The following is a 15867-nucleotide window of genomic DNA, read 5'->3' on the forward strand; positions in this document are numbered from 1 at the left end:
AAATGTCCGGTTCCCGAGGGATACGTAGCTTTTTGTTATTTATATAGTTCGTATATTTTCTAACGCCACGCGGACGAAGTCGCGGGCAACAGCTAGTGAGGTATAATTTATATATTTTCAGATGAAAAACCCTACACATGTGAGGAGTGCGGTCAATGTTTTATCACAGCCAGCAAGCTCGGAAGACATAACAAGAGAATCCATCTAGCTATCCGACACCAGTGCAGAATATGTTACAAATACTTCTCTAGGTGAGTTACTATAAAATAACTATATTATTAACTAACTGTGCTTTTTTATAATATAAGGTAGCAAACAAGCGGCTTGAATCCACAGAAATGTAAAGAGACCGCTGCATATGACATCTGCAATTACAGCGCTGCCTACCCTTCATTGACGGAGACGCACATAAAGAGGACATTTCCTTCCTATGCGTCTCCACCGTCAAATACACTTTTCCTTCCCATCCTTCTTAAGAAAAGGGTGGAAAGGGAAAGAGACTAAAATTAGGCCTCCGGCACCACACTCATCAGACTGTACGCGGAATCGCTTCCACTTCACACCTGTTTTGTGTGGTCGTGGTATTGCTGGGTTGCGACTTCGCCCGCGTGAAATTGAAATATAATGAAAAAAATAGCCTATGTTACTCACAGATAAATTACCTTTCTAATGGTGAAAGATTTTAAAATCGCCCCAGTAGTTTTTGAGTTAACTCAATACTTACAAAACTACAAATCATTCCTCTTTACAATATTAGTATAGATATACACTAGCTGTTCCCCTGCGGTTTAATCCACATGAAATTATGAAAATTTTATTTTATTGTTTACATGTGTCAAATTATCAATAGCAAATGTCAAAATGACATGACAAACCTTGGCAATCTTGCTTCCTTGATGTTGACAGCAACTAATGGTCTCTTTCCCACATTAGGGTTTTTATACAAAATATTTACCCCCTAAGTTTAATGGCATGAAAATATGTAGCCTAAAGCATGTAAGTGTGTGTACGCTTTATTATTATAGTATAGATTTAAATTTATGATTCCAATAAAATAAAAAAAAAGTTAATACTGTACATAAGAGGCCTATTCTCGTTTTTCCAGGTTTGAATATCTAACAAAACATTTTGATAAGAAACATCCAGAAGATAAGTTAGAAGGGGAACCGTACGGTATGTATTGGTCCTTTGAGTCGGATTCTAAAGTCTCATTTTCTAAAAGGAGGGCGTAATGCACCCAGGGCGTTATTTATTGTATTTTTTTACAGATTATAATGCGATATTGCCTTATTTGAAAGAACTTGAAGAGCAATTGCAAATAAAAACTGACGAACCACAAGAGAAAAGTGAGAAATTATGGGAAGATTGGCCGATAGATGATTGTAAATATCCTAATATTAAAGAGATTATCAAACCGATAGATAATGCTGTGAACAGTTTAACAGTGGTCGTGGAAATGCCTAAAGGAATAATAGACACGGAAATTAAAAAAGAAATAGACTCGGATGGATATAATTCAGATGTCAAAGGGGATATACAAGACAGGTAAGAAATCTCATCTTACTAATATTATAAATGCGAAAGTTACGGCTGAACGGATCTCGATGAAATTTGGCACAGGTTTAGAGCATAGTCTGGAAGAACACATAGGCTACTTTTTTCAGGGAATAGTTACGGTTCCCGTGGGATTAATTTAGTTTTTTAATGTTTACTCGATCATTCTGCAACGGTTCAACATATCTTATTGAAAGGCACAATAAAACAAAGTCTGGAGTACACATGGGGTAAGGTTCATCCCCGAGGTGTCCGGTTCCCGAGGGATACGTAGCTTGTAATTTATATAGTTCGTATGTTTTCTAATACCACGCGGACGAAGTCGCGGGCAACAGCTCGTACTAATATAAATGCGAAAGTCTAGATGGATGTTTGTTAGATTGTAGCCTAAACTGTTGAACGGATTTCGATGAAATTTGGTATAGATGTAGAGGATAGTCTGGAACACATAGGCTACTCGCTTTTTTTATTGTTAATTCAAAACGGACGGAGTCGCGTTGAAAGCTAGTGTTTATATAAACAGAAAAGATTTATATTTTTGCATGTATTGAAATAACTCAAAAACTGAGCCGATTTCAAAAATTCTTTCAAAATTAAAAAGCTATGTTATCCCTAAAAACATAGGCTGTATTTTTTAATTTCATATAGACGAAGTCGTGAACAACAGCTAGTAAATAAAATTGTATTACAACGAAACAAAGATATAGAAGTGACAGTTGACAATTCATTTGAGACATTTGTTACTAATATAAATGCGAAAGTTTGGATGGATGTAAGAACACATAGCATAAATACTGTGGTTTTTTTAATTGCTCATAGAAGGAGTCGCGGGTAAAAGTTAGTTTGATAGTAAAAAATGTCTTCAATTACATTTTTGTTACATTTTTTTTTATAAATGGGACCCACCTGCAAGCATTACCTTTCGGATAAAAAAAGAAATATCAAAATCGGTCCACTAGCGGCGGAGTTATGCCGTAACACACAAAAAAAAAACGTACGAACGACTTGCGTACCTCCTTCTTTTGGAAAGTCGGTCAAAAACTAGCTTTCGTTCGACTTCGTCTAAAAAAAATAACTAGCCTATGTTTTTCTGACTACATCTATGACTCATCGAGATCCTTTCAGCTGTTTAGGCTACTCTAACAAACATCCATACAAATTTTATAATATTAGTAATTTTTTATATTTTTTCCCAGCTGTTCAGATAGCGATTATTTTCCATCAAATACATGGGCAGCGTCACCAAAAATAGATTCACCGCCGCATAAAAAGCGTGAAAAACCAGATACGCCTATAAAATGTGAAATATGTGAAAAAACAATAAGCTCCCAATCTTATTTACAAATACATATGAGGACACATACAGGGGAAAGACCATTTAAATGTTATATATGTGATCGTGGATTTATTACAGCGAGTAAAATGCATCGACATGTCTTAACGCACTCTGAAAGTTTAGGTAAGTTGAAAAAAATATAAAAAAACTAGCTGTTTTGTCAAATTATCAATAGCAAATGTCCAAAAAATATGACCTTGGCAATCTTACTTCCTTGATGTTGGCAGCAACTGATGGTCTCTTTCCCACATTAGGGTTTTATCCAAAATATTTACCCCCTAAATTAAATGGCGTGAATTTATATAGCCTAAAGCGTGACGTAAGTGTAGGGCTTTTTATTAAAAAAAGAATTATTCAAAAATATGCTGTAATTGCTGACATCTTAGGCAACAAAGAAGTGTGTTTACGCTTTATTATAATAGTATAGATAAAAAAATACAAAAAGTAAAAAAAAAAATTAGTATAAGAAAGGATTAAACAAAAAAATGATATTTTTTCCAAATTTTTTGTTTTTTTTTTATGTTTTTTAAACTAAAATATTGCTTCTAGTGACTGTTTTTAAAGTTACTCTTAATGATGTTTTATCCTCTTTTTTTACGCTTTTTAGATGATCCAGCTATGAAATTGGAAATAAATTCAGATGTAGGTACTGATGTGAAGAAAAATAAAAAAATCAAGGAGTAAGTATTTTTTTAATAACGTTTTCATACAAAATACAAATTACATTTTCATACAAATTGTTGTAATTACTATATTTATTTTATTTTTCAAAGAGTTTAGGTTTTTTTATGGTAACAGGCTATCTTAGTAATTTTTTTTAAACTTTTTACGTATTAATTCGCGATGAAAAAGGTTTTTTTTTACATAAGACAATAATACTGTAATCCTAATTACTAGTAATTTTATTAGCGGTATAAAGAAAAAATCCAATCAAAGATTGAAAAAAAATCGACCCCACGCTTGTGAGTACTGCCACAAAAGATTCCTACATCTGGCAACACTACAAGTGCACAAGAAATCTCATGCTGGTGAGGAGCTAGTGCTGAAATGCCACTTCTGCCTGATGAAGATGGATGATGAAGAGTCTCTGAAGGTCCATGAGGCGACACACGAAGGTCCGAGGGCATATTTATGCACGTTATGCGGAAAAACTTATAAAAAACGGGAAACTATGGTAAGTTACCTTAAAATTAAGTCAATTTTACAGCCAAAGTAATACATAATTTTTACCTTTTTTTAAAATCTTATAATTAAAAAAATAGTTAATAGCTGAATTTAGTTACAACGCCATCTATTGGTGGGAATAAATAGTTAATTATTGCATTTTTTCAATAATAGATGGCGCTATTATAAATAGTATTTTAATTTTATGTTTGTGAAGTTTACTTATTACTAGACTCCCAAGTTTGTATAATCAGGTGATTATAAAGAAGTAACGGCTCGTGTCGAGGCTCCTGAGGGAGTCCTAGAGCTTAGTTACTCATAAACGAGGTTTAGGCTAAGCGCCATGCGCTCGGCCACCTCAATACCGGTGGAGCTGTAATACCTCTTCAGGGCAAACAGCGGCCATTTAGTCACAAAAAAAAAAAACAAAAAAGAAATTGTATTTATTAGACTTCTAAAAAAATGTCACTGATAATGTTATTTTCTATGGATTTAGTCAAATTGAATTATTTTGACTTCTCTACTGTTTTTAAATTGTACTACTGTTTGTAAATAATTCTTTCTCGCCCTAATCGATACTAATATTAGAATGGAAAGGTTTTTATTTTAGTATGTTACTAATAAACTCAAAAAATAATGTAATTATTTCAAAAAATCTTTCACTATTAGAAAGGTACATTACCACTGACTGACATAGAATCATTTTTTATTATATTTTTTTAATTTTTCGTGTAAAAAAATGCAAATAACCTAGTATTGTTTCTTCTTTTCTATTCCAGATGTACCATAGAAAGCATCATACAACAGATAAAGAGTACACTTGCGATATTTGTTCAAAAAGTTTCCCTTCATCTCGTAAACTGGAGAAGCACATAGCAACTCACAGAGCGGACCAGTACGTGGTCAGATACGAGTGTCCTGTCTGTGCGCACATGTTTAATACTAAATATCACATCAAAATGCATTTAGTTACACATCAAAAGGAAGGATTGTGAGTTTTTTCTATTTTTTAGATGTTTAACCTCTATATTGCCACTTTATGTCGCTAAAATAGCGAAAACCCCCATCATTTGTCTGAAAAATATCATTTTTTTTTTGGATTTTTTAACGATTTTTATATTTTTTTTATTTTTTCGGGCTTTTTTTTTGAAAATATGAGTTTTTCTGATTTAAAGTCTATTATTTAGTGATTTTTTTTAAATATTTTTTGTCTCTAATGATGTTTTTTTTGTTTTACAGAATAGTCGAAGCTAACAGAAATGAAATATTAGCTATGGTCTTGCAAAATGCACGTCGGATACCGAAATATCCTGAATCCGGTGTGAAAACATCGACAGACGAACAAAATAAAAAATGCAATATTTGTGGACAAGTTTTTCAGCATTTTTTCTATTTAGAGGAACATTTGAAAAGCCACGGATCGAAAATAGCTTTGGATGATGATGAAAAAATCGAAGAAAAAAAACATATCTGTCAAGTTTGCAGTAAGAGTTTTAAATTACATTATTATTTGAAATTACACAGTTTTACACATACTAAAGAAAAGCCATACATTTGTCAGCAATGCGGGAAAGGTTTTATTACACGGGGTAAATTGAAAAGGCATTTAGAAACACATAGCGGTTTGAAAAAATATCAATGTCATATTTGTTACAAATTTTTTACAAGACCTAGTTATTTAAGAATTCATATTAGGACAATACATGGGGCTGAAAACTTCACGCTTGATAAACAATTTGGGGTAATTAACGGGTTAGGGCAAACTGTTTAAGGTTTTTTGGGAAAAAAAATCAAAAAATTTTGATTTTTTGTATATTTTGTCGGATATCCGAATTGGTTTAAGTCGAATCCAATTATGATAGCTTACTGACAATGTCACAAGAGCCTTGTCTGTACTGTAGACTGTTTTTTATGTCATTTTTTGCTTATTTAAAAAAAGCGTTCTCAATTTGAACGGTTTTTTTGCTTGTTACTGAATATCTGCAGATTGTTCCCATTTTTTTTTAAACTAAAAATTTACTAAGAACAGATAACAGCGTTCTTACTACACTTTGTTTGACTATAACTAAGAAATTATTTATTTTACTTAAAAAAGGCTATTTTTTATGTGAAAAAATGACATTTTTTTATTTAAAAAATGTGTTTTTTATAAGAGAAATACAATCGGCGATAAATTGTCGACATTTTTCTCCATTTTATGAATTGACGATTACAATCTGACGAAAAATAGTCAAAGCATATCGCCTAAAGCTACTATCGTTTGGTAAAATATATGAAAACAGCATGGACATAGAAAATATCACAAAAAGTGATTGTTTGCGTCAGTTAACTGTCATAATTAAATTTGTGGGTAGTCAGATATTTTTGTCGGACTATGCGCTTTACAATTTACCAGCACAGTTGGTTTGTAACGCGCAAGGACAGCATTGGCTTCAACTGGCATAGTTCACACGCCAGTGAGTCAATACAAGCTTTCGCGACTGTACTGGCTGAGTGTAAACCGCGAAAATGTTAACGGTAAACGGGTCTAGAAATTATAGGTAGGTTTTTTAAGCACATTTTTTGTAAAATAGTACTTATTGTGTTGAAATAAAGTTGGAAATCATGAATTCTAAATTCATATCGTATTATTTTAGTCCTTTTGACTATTAAAAGGACTTTTTAGATGCTAATTTAAAAAGGAACAATTTCTTTTTTTATAGAAAATAACTTGCCAGTACTTAGTGTGATAATAAGTTTTGTTAAAGAATATATTGTTATATGTATGTAAATATTTTATTTTAATCATCACAATGTTGCTAAATTGTCGTTTTTTCTACTTTTTTTATTTGGCAGAATGACAATGACTTTTTGTGAAAAAAAAATCCGTTAGGATTAAAAAAAATGTAATTGATTGTTCCAATAGTAAACATTTTATACCATATTATTTATATAATTTCTATATTAAATTCAAATATTTTTATTACAATTTGAAATAAGGTTATTTTTTGGCTGAATGACAATGTGTTTTGTCTTTTAAAATAAAAAAAATGCAAATGTCAATTAAGTGTTGGCGTTTTATTGCCTATTTTTTTTAATGCGTAATTTCAAGAATTTGTATATGAAATAACGAAAATACGAACAAACTTGATACTTTTATTATTTGTTATATCACAAATTTAATTATTTAATATTGGCTTTTGTTGTATTTAAATGAAGAGTGAGCGAGAAAGACTGCAAAAGCAATAAGTGGGACAGAGAAAGAACATGTCAGTCGTTCGCGCCACTTTGAAGGTCATAATGATATCCGTAGATCTGTTTGTATTTTTCCAATAAGAATTATATATGCCGTAGATTTTTATTATTAGGGCGTGAGACAATTTGGAAATAGCAATAAATTGTAGTTTATAATTCTTTTAAGGTGTTTGTTACTTTAGAAATGTTTTTCATTGGATCGAATTATTTTAGGTTATGTTTTCACGGAGGTTGTTGATTCTTGTATAGATTATTAAATAAATTAAGTTTTATATGATTGTTTTATTTTTCCCTCTCTGCATTTATAAATATAAATTTGTAGCTTAAACTTTAAATCGGATTTCGATGAAATTTGGCATAGATGTAGTCTGGAACACATAGAGTACGTATTTTTTTTAATTATATGCAAGGAGTCGCGAAACGGGAATTTATTCCATGCAGAGTTGTGAAGCGGTGAAAGTTAGTAAAAAGCTAGAAAAATAATTTAGAGTAAGGACGAATTCATCTTCCTCCTACTATATGGAAATTCGAGTTTCCCACAATGCTACCGTCGGCGTCAAAATTGCGAAAATCAAATAGGCACAAAGTATAGGCTTATAGCCCATTGGAGCAGAGATATCTGTTAATTGTTAGTATTTTTTTGACCGATTCCCCAAAAGAAGGAGGTACTCAATTCGTTTGTATTTTTTTTAAAGATGCATTTTGGTTCAGAAATAAAACAATAGACAATAAATTACGATAAATCTTCACTTGACACAACAGAACAGTTTTCTCGATTTTCATGCAAATAATGTGCTGTTAAGTTTTTTAAGCAATTTTGTAGACCCTGCAACGCACAAAACATCTGTGAAATACTTAAAAATGTATCTATAAAAATTATACCTATTACCATCTAGGAGTCGAACCCAAGATTACAATATTAACAAAGATAAATCTAACTTTAAATTAATAATTAGTAACATGAGGCATATAAAAAATAGTAAAAACACATAAAAACATTAGGATTTTTTAAATCACAGGCATAGACAATAGACACACAAAATAGAAACGTCAACTGTCAAAAAATCAAACAAAGCAAACCTTTCTTTTATTCATCAGCCGTTGACAGCAGCGGCAAAAACATTTGATAATGATAAAAATGTCCTGTCCTAGTATTGTTACAATACGTAATAATTCCAATAATGTGTCATAAACTTGTGTATCCCGTTCGCAAGAAATCAATTTGCCTACTTCACAGAAATAATCCATTAAAGCGCCGGCAAATTCTGACAGATGGTTCGGCGCGGCTTTACACACACTCGACAATTTCCCGCTCTTCACTTTCTTGATTTTACGTCGTTTATACTCACAATTGTCTTTCTTATCGTTTGACGGTAGCAACTGGAAGTATATTTTATAAATTGGCATCTTAATTTAACATTTAAACATCTACTTTAGGCCTCGCCAGGTCTGGACCAATTCAGGAATCGCAGATGTCACTACTTTCATTTACAATGAGAATACATTGCTTAAAGGTCGAAGTATGAAGTGTGCTATCCTAGATAATTTAAGTCCCTTATCCTTTTAAGAGGAAAGAATGGTAAGAGAAAGTGAATTTGACGGTGGAGGAGACGCAAAGGGGAAATATCCTTATTATGCGCGTCTTCTCCGTCGATCAAAATTAGGTAACGCATAAACGCATATGCAATTGCGGATGTATACGGGTAACGGTTGCTTCAGTATTTCGGCGGATTCAGTTGGCCGCTTGCTCGTTTGCCACCTTATGTTATAAAAAAAATGCTTTCAACTAATATTATACAAGTTTGGAAAGTAGCGTATACGTTTAAGCTGAGTGTACAAGGCAGGAATGTGTTTGGTCATTAATATAATTACGATAAAATCTAATCCAGTCAACATTGACTTTATTTATATGTCCTTTAAAGGTTTTTTGTGTTGATGGTACGAAAATACGCTGAAACAGATTTGTTTCTCATGTTAATATCGTTTATAACAAATTATTTATAACCTGCATTCTCCATACTTGTACCGGACAGTTCATCGCGTCTTAACTATTTCTTGTTGAATATACATCTTTATAATTTAAATCTTAACAAAAAAAAACGTATAATTTAGGACAACTCCATCAGATAAATGTCAAAACTATTTTTCTTAAAATATAACGACCACAGATTAAATTTCTTCAAATATGCACCTATATAAATAAAGGAGCTTTACGTCGTGGTATTTCGTGCTTAAGGCAAGGCGTACCCAGGAAATCCGAAAAACAGGCATTTTTCCGTGTAAATTATATCGAGCTCGAGATCGTAAAGTGTATAATCTTGAAAAAAATAATGTGCGTAGATGCATATTTAAACTGTTATATTATCCGAATACATTTTTAATTATCGGTTCCATTTATAAGAAAAAAAAAATATTAGCGAAGGCCTTTGAGAAACGATTACCCTTAGTTATCTTTTAATTTTCAACAATAGTGAAGGAATTTTTGAAATACTCTCAGCAGTTTTTTGAGTTATTTAGGTATATAGAAAAATTCAAATATTTCCTCTTTATTATATAGATAGAGCAGAAAGTCGGTGGCTGTGGTTTAAGCATTTGCCTTGCAATCTCCTGTAGATTTCTTAGGTTTCGCATCTCGTCATGCACCAATGTGATTAGGCTATGTTTATACTGTTTTCATATTTTTTTTTATTTCACGGTGACGAAGTCTCAAGAGCCTAGAGTAAAAAATTTTGCTAGTTTTCAAAGCCTTTTTGTAGCAGTGGTAAAAATGAAACAACACATTCCATAATAAATCTTCCAAACAGCATATATTTTAAAAAATAAAAAAATACATGATACAAATAAAATCTTTTAAACTAAAAAATCAGCACAACTGGCAACATTCGTAAGGTAAATAAGAGACAGTTTTAAAACTAATAATTTATTTTGAATTAAAAGTTACAAGTCGCATAATATGCCAGTGTCCACAAATTTCAAACATTATTTAAAAAATACTTACATATAAATACAGGATAAAAATTAATAAATCCCATATAACGTGATAATAAAAAAATTCAACTTGCCATTTTAACAACTCTAGACTATTTCTAGGTAATGTCAAATTGATGGGCCTTACATGACAAAATAAAATATATATATATTTATATAGATATATAAACTATAGACGGAGTTTACACTATTATAATAAAGCGTAAACACACACTTTGTTACCTAAGATGTCAGCAATTACAGCATATTTTTGAATAATTCTTTTTTCAATAAAAAACCCTACACTTATGTCACGCTTTAGGCGATATATTTTAACGCCATTAAACTTAGGGGGTAAATATTTTGGATAAAAACTCTAATGTGGGACAGAGACTAAAGTTATTGCCAACATCAAGAAAGCAAGATTGTCAAGGTCATGTCATTTTGACATTTGCAATTGATAATTTAACAAATGTAAACAATAAAATAAATTTTTCATTATTTCATGCCGATGAAGCCGCACGGGAACAGCTAGTTAATAAAATTGGAGTGTCTGTAAGGCCAGAAGAAATTTTCAGATTTCGGGAAGATGTATTTGCGTTGGTAATAACGAAAATCGCATTTAAATTTTGTCTGTCTGTCTGCAAGAGTTAGTTCCGGGTAATCTCCAAAGCTGGGCCTATTTCGACCGAACTTTCACTTAAGGGTAGCTTTTTTTATAAAAATAAGATGGCAAACTCGCAAGCGGCCTGAATCCACCGAAATGGAAAGCCACCGCTGCACAAACATCCGCAATTCAGCGTTGCCTACCCTTTATTGACGGAGACGCACATAAAGAGGACATTTCCCCTTCCTATGCGTCTCCACCGTCAAATACACTTTTCCTTCCCTTCCTTTCCTCTTAAGAAAAGGGTGGAAATGGAAAGGGACTAAAGTTAGCCGACATAGACGGGCATATTATAGGATTTTTTTTATCTTAATATTTCGTGAACAAAGTCGCGGGCAACATAGAAAGACATCGATTTGTGCTCCGAAAATATCTATATGTTATATATCTATATTATAATATTTGGGCCCAAAACAACATACATTCCCTTCAACATGGCGGAAAAAGCCCTATATAGATTTTAAATGCGTTTATGTACTTACATAAATCATACTGTACTACTAACTATATTTTGTCAATATTAAAAAAACATCGCCACATTGAAGTGAAATTTTGAATAAAATAAATAGATTTAAAAAAAACTATAATAGCTAGCCAATAACTCCTTATTATAGTGCTAAATTATTTTTTTTATAATAAATTGTATTTGACCATAACATCTGTCAAAACTGCGCATAGTCTATGATTGACAGTTGGGCGGGAATTTTGACAGATGTATAGTCTATGTTAAGCTATTTCCCACACGATTTTATGCCTTTTTTGTACCAGTGTTGTTTAAAACGAGTTTTTTTAGACAAAGAGCATGTAGTGTGGTTTTATTTAAATTTTAAAAGCACAAATGGCATGGGGTCCTTTATATCCCCTAACACGAAAAGCATTTGATGCTGGTAAAATCGATGCACCAACCGAAACGACAATTTAAGTCGAAAAATATTTAAAAAAATTAAAAATTTTTCAAAAGCACTTCATTCCAATAGTCATTTCCACCTATTAGATAAGTATAGCGGAATTAGCATATTCCCATTTTTTTACACAAAACGGGAACAGCATTTTTCGAAAAATAAAAAATATTTTCCGTCAAAAACTGTCAGATTCGGAAACGAAAAAAATAATAAAAAAATCGTAAAAGATTTTGTTGGCAAGTCATAATATAATTTTTGTCAAATTGAAAAAATATATAAAAAAAAACATTTTATATGTCAAATAAATAAGACGTCATCTAAAATAGCCCTTAACTAGAACGCTTATTCTATGAGCAGAATTGGTCAAAAAATTTTTTGGTGAGTAAAGTTCCTGACACACTGACCGGAGACTTTTTATTTTAAAAAAAAATTAAACTGCCATTGAAAAAAAAATTAATTTTACTTTTCACGTAAAACAAGCGATTTTCTCTGATATACGTGAAAATAAAAATTAAATTTTGGAATTATTCCCAACCGTCACCCCGGTCTGTCCCCACGTGAGAATAAAAAATTTCATCCGTCCCAACTTTCGCGACGAGGGGACGGTTGGAACTTATTTTATTTCATAACGGTTCCATCTGTCACCTGGTAATCGTGCTACTAAAAAGTGGGACGGATGAAACTTTCTATTCTCACGTGGGGACAGAGTGGAAGACGGTTAGGAATCCAAATTTTGTGTCAATGACAGATACCAATTATATTTTCGAAAAAATCTCCGGTCAATGTATTAGCATTTTTACTCATTTTTTGTGAATTTGCTCAACATTGACAAAACTCGACTTTTGAGTTTAATTACTCAAATAAGCGACATGTGATAGCTACGCCGATAGGTGGGTCAAATATGGGTTCCTTATGGGTCCAAACCCAACCCATAACCCAAAAAAAACTGTAAAGCAGTAAATAAATGTAGAATTTGTAATTTTGCCCTTAATTACGAATTTTGAAAGCGACATGGCAGTGTTGTTTCCGAGTAACATCTGGAAATAGAAAAAAACATTTTTTAAACAGAGATTTGAACAAATTAAAAAATAAAGTGGCCTGCCATAAGAGTACACTCAGGGAAACTGTCGGTGTTCCATAATAGCTACAATTGTTTGAACATTTTAAGACGCCGCGGAAAAAGAAATACAAAAAAACTCACAATACACATCCCCTTATCTCTATGGAGGTCGGCACAGTATGTGCTCCATACATCTCTATCAACCATATCTGAATACACTCCTTTCTTAAACATATCTTTCATACAATCCATACTTTCTTCGGTCTTCCTTTACCTTTGTAGGCATCCACAATCAATCTTAACACTCTTCACAGCTTATAAATATCTGTCCGAAAAAAAGACTTGTTTCTTTTTATTATCCCTTCGTTTGCACTCATTGTTACCTAATTATTTGTAAGAGGCGGAGTTTGTCTTTGCAACGAACAAGGCAATTTTATAAGTGGAACACCGTGGAGTAGCGCGATTGTACAAAAAAAAAAACAAAAAAAGCGTTTGAACATGAAATAATGTATACTAGTTTAAATAACAAACGTTTAGTTTACTATGAAAACAATCTAGGAACGAAAATGTTTTTAAAAAAATGTAAAAAAAAATATTTTTAATTTTTTTTACCTCTAGGCGGGCTGTGGCGTGCTGGTCTTTTCCTTCTTTTTTTCTTTCTTCTTTTTAAGGAACGACGGCGTCCTTAGACCTTTCTTCTTCTTCTTGTCTTTCTTAGGAGAGTCCTCAGTGGACACTTCCTTAGAAGGCGACCCCTGAATAACGAAAAAAATACTTCAGATAGGTTCCCAAAATGTTTTTTAATTTTACTGCATTAAATTGGACCTTAATAATCTATCACAGGTAGGAACAATACAAAAATGTATCTTTTAAATTCTAGTCGGAATTATTATGCACTAGCTTTCGCCCGCGATGTCCGCGTGGAATTCAAAAGATATGAGTAGCCTGTGTTCTTCCAGACTATACTCTAATATGGCAAATTTCATCGAGATCTGATCAACAGTTTAGGCTACAAACTCTAACAAACATCTAAACTTTCGTATTTATAATATTAGTAGTATTTTGTTGATTTTCACATTATGACATACATATGCAAGCCTTCGAAATCATTTAAAATTTTGAACCCTCAACTCGTGGACGCACGATTTCCAGCGTTGAGCCCAGGACACTTGGACATAGAAAATTATCTATTTATTACGTGGATTAAGTTACGGACATTAGCTAGTATTCTTACCTCTTTACTGCTATGCGAGAAAGTGCTTTGATGGGCATCAGAGTGGTCTCCGTTCACTGTATGTTCGCCTGAAATTATTATTCATAACCTCACAATATATTATTGCAACAAAACAACCATTTTTAATTTGAAATGCGGATTATACTGATAAAAAAATTCAACCTAGATATCAAATCCGAACACCGATCTATAAAAATGGACAGGCTATAAACGATATTTTGTGTCTATTTGGTATTCGTCATTTCTAGTTGTGGTTTGTCGCAATGGAGTTTTCAAACTAACAATGTATCCAAAAAAAAGCCCTTGGTATGAAAAAAAGACGAAAAAAGGATTTTGTTATGCATACCTTAGTGCCTGTCCCACCAAATTGTAAATTCAACAATCCATCGTGTAAAATGTGATGGGAATATCGGATTTTGTCACCTTATCTGACAGTGACGTCTCTATCAGCCAGTAGTGGGACATATAAGTGTTGTCATACAAAATGACGTTCGGAGAATTAACAAGACGTCAAACTAAGATATCTATAGGCTACATATTTATAAGATAAAATTTCCCGCCATTTTTTGACAGGTTGTCAAACAAACTCACCTTTATTGTTAATATACAAAGTCCAAACCCGAAACCAATAAACTCCATCATGCTAAGTGAAGTCTTATGAATTTACAGATTTATTATTTTAAATTCGTATTTTATTTTTAAGGCAACACTTTTAAAAAATCAAATGTAGTCTATACATGAACTGGCTAACGTTAAAATCTCTTTTTTTTAAGGTTTTAATAATAAAATTACGAATTAAGTTAATACATAAATAGTGTGTGATCATGTTATGCTACGAGACGGGGACATAAACCTGAAAGTGTTAAGACTGATGACAAAGGAAGAGGAAGACTGAAGAAAGCATGGATTGTGTGAAAGAGTGCTTAAGAAAGGAGTGTATTCAGATATGACTGATAGAGATGTATGGAGCACATACTGTGCTGACCCTCTATAGGGATAAGGGCAAGTGGATGATAAATAGTGTAACGCTAGATTAACCTTGTACAAAAGCAAGTCATTAGTCAATGTCAAATCTCAAGGTCAACAGTCCTTGCAGCCAAAACCACCACGTTTTTTACAAAATTAAAATAAAAAAAATTATACAAAATTAAAACCCATAAATAAAACAGCGATAAAAATACAACAGCATTATAAAAAAAACTTTATTACTAAAACCCAATTACATGCAAACGTTAAAACACATACGAGACAGAAATTTATTAAAAAACACACAGAAAATTATTTGAAATTAAAAAAAAAACCTAATCCGAGCTTTTAAAACCAAAATCATACATTTTCAATTTTTTTTATTAAACCATCTTAAGTTACCAAAACTTATAGTGCGACAAATTTATTTAGTATAGCTGTTGCCCGCGACTTCGTCCGCGTGATATTAGAAAACATACGAACTATACAAATAACAAAAAGCTACGTATCCCTCGAGAACAGGACATTTTTCGAGGATGAACCTTATCCCATGTGTACTCCAGACTTCGTTTTATATCTGTGCCTTTCAATAAGATATGTTGAACAGTTGCAGAATGATCGAGTAAACATTGAAAAACTAAATTAATGATTCCAACAGGAACCATAACTATTCCCGGGAAAAAGCCTATGTGTTCTTTCAGACTATGCTCTAAACCTGTGCCAAATTTCATGGAGATCCGTTCAGCAGTTTAGGCTACAAACGCTAACAAACATCCATCCATC

At 32.3% G+C, this 15867-nt stretch overlaps 2 protein-coding genes and 1 long non-coding RNA gene across 3 annotated transcripts in view; 1 reads left to right on the top strand and 2 right to left on the bottom strand.

Moving 5' to 3' along the window:
* Positions 1–6182, top strand: part of LOC106101253 (zinc finger protein 420-like) — a 10609-nt gene extending 4427 nt beyond the window's left edge. The window contains exons 3-10 of the mRNA XM_013280415.1: positions 122–251; positions 1106–1173; positions 1269–1545; positions 2751–3013; positions 3498–3570; positions 3800–4064; positions 4834–5045; positions 5294–6182. Of these exons, the coding sequence (XP_013135869.1) occupies positions 122–251; positions 1106–1173; positions 1269–1545; positions 2751–3013; positions 3498–3570; positions 3800–4064; positions 4834–5045; positions 5294–5825 (1820 nt within the window). The 3' untranslated portion in view covers positions 5826–6182. The remainder of the gene's footprint in view (positions 1–121; positions 252–1105; positions 1174–1268; positions 1546–2750; positions 3014–3497; positions 3571–3799; positions 4065–4833; positions 5046–5293) is intronic.
* Positions 6183–8015: 1833 nt separating this feature from the next.
* LOC106101247 lies at positions 8016–9428 on the bottom strand. The gene is made up of 3 exons (XR_001225493.1): positions 9294–9428; positions 8369–8668; positions 8016–8114 (listed from the first exon to the last, which is right to left on the bottom strand). It is a non-coding gene; the product is annotated as an uncharacterized LOC106101247 (long non-coding RNA).
* A 2966-nt stretch (positions 9429–12394) lies between these two features.
* The window catches only part of LOC106101250 (protein hu-li tai shao), a 63160-nt gene continuing 59687 nt past the window's right edge, over positions 12395–15867 (bottom strand). Inside the window, exons 21-24 of the mRNA XM_013280410.1 lie at positions 15668–15706; positions 14119–14186; positions 13497–13639; positions 12395–12861 (exon numbers count right to left, since the gene is read on the bottom strand). Coding sequence (XP_013135864.1) covers positions 13499–13639; positions 14119–14186; positions 15668–15706 — 248 coding nt within the window. The 3' untranslated portion in view covers positions 12395–12861; positions 13497–13498. The remainder of the gene's footprint in view (positions 12862–13496; positions 13640–14118; positions 14187–15667; positions 15707–15867) is intronic.

This window comes from Papilio polytes, unplaced genomic scaffold (assembly GCF_000836215.1).
Source record: "Papilio polytes unplaced genomic scaffold, Ppol_1.0 DF824002.1, whole genome shotgun sequence".
Taxonomy (NCBI): Eukaryota; Metazoa; Arthropoda; class Insecta; order Lepidoptera; family Papilionidae; genus Papilio; species Papilio polytes.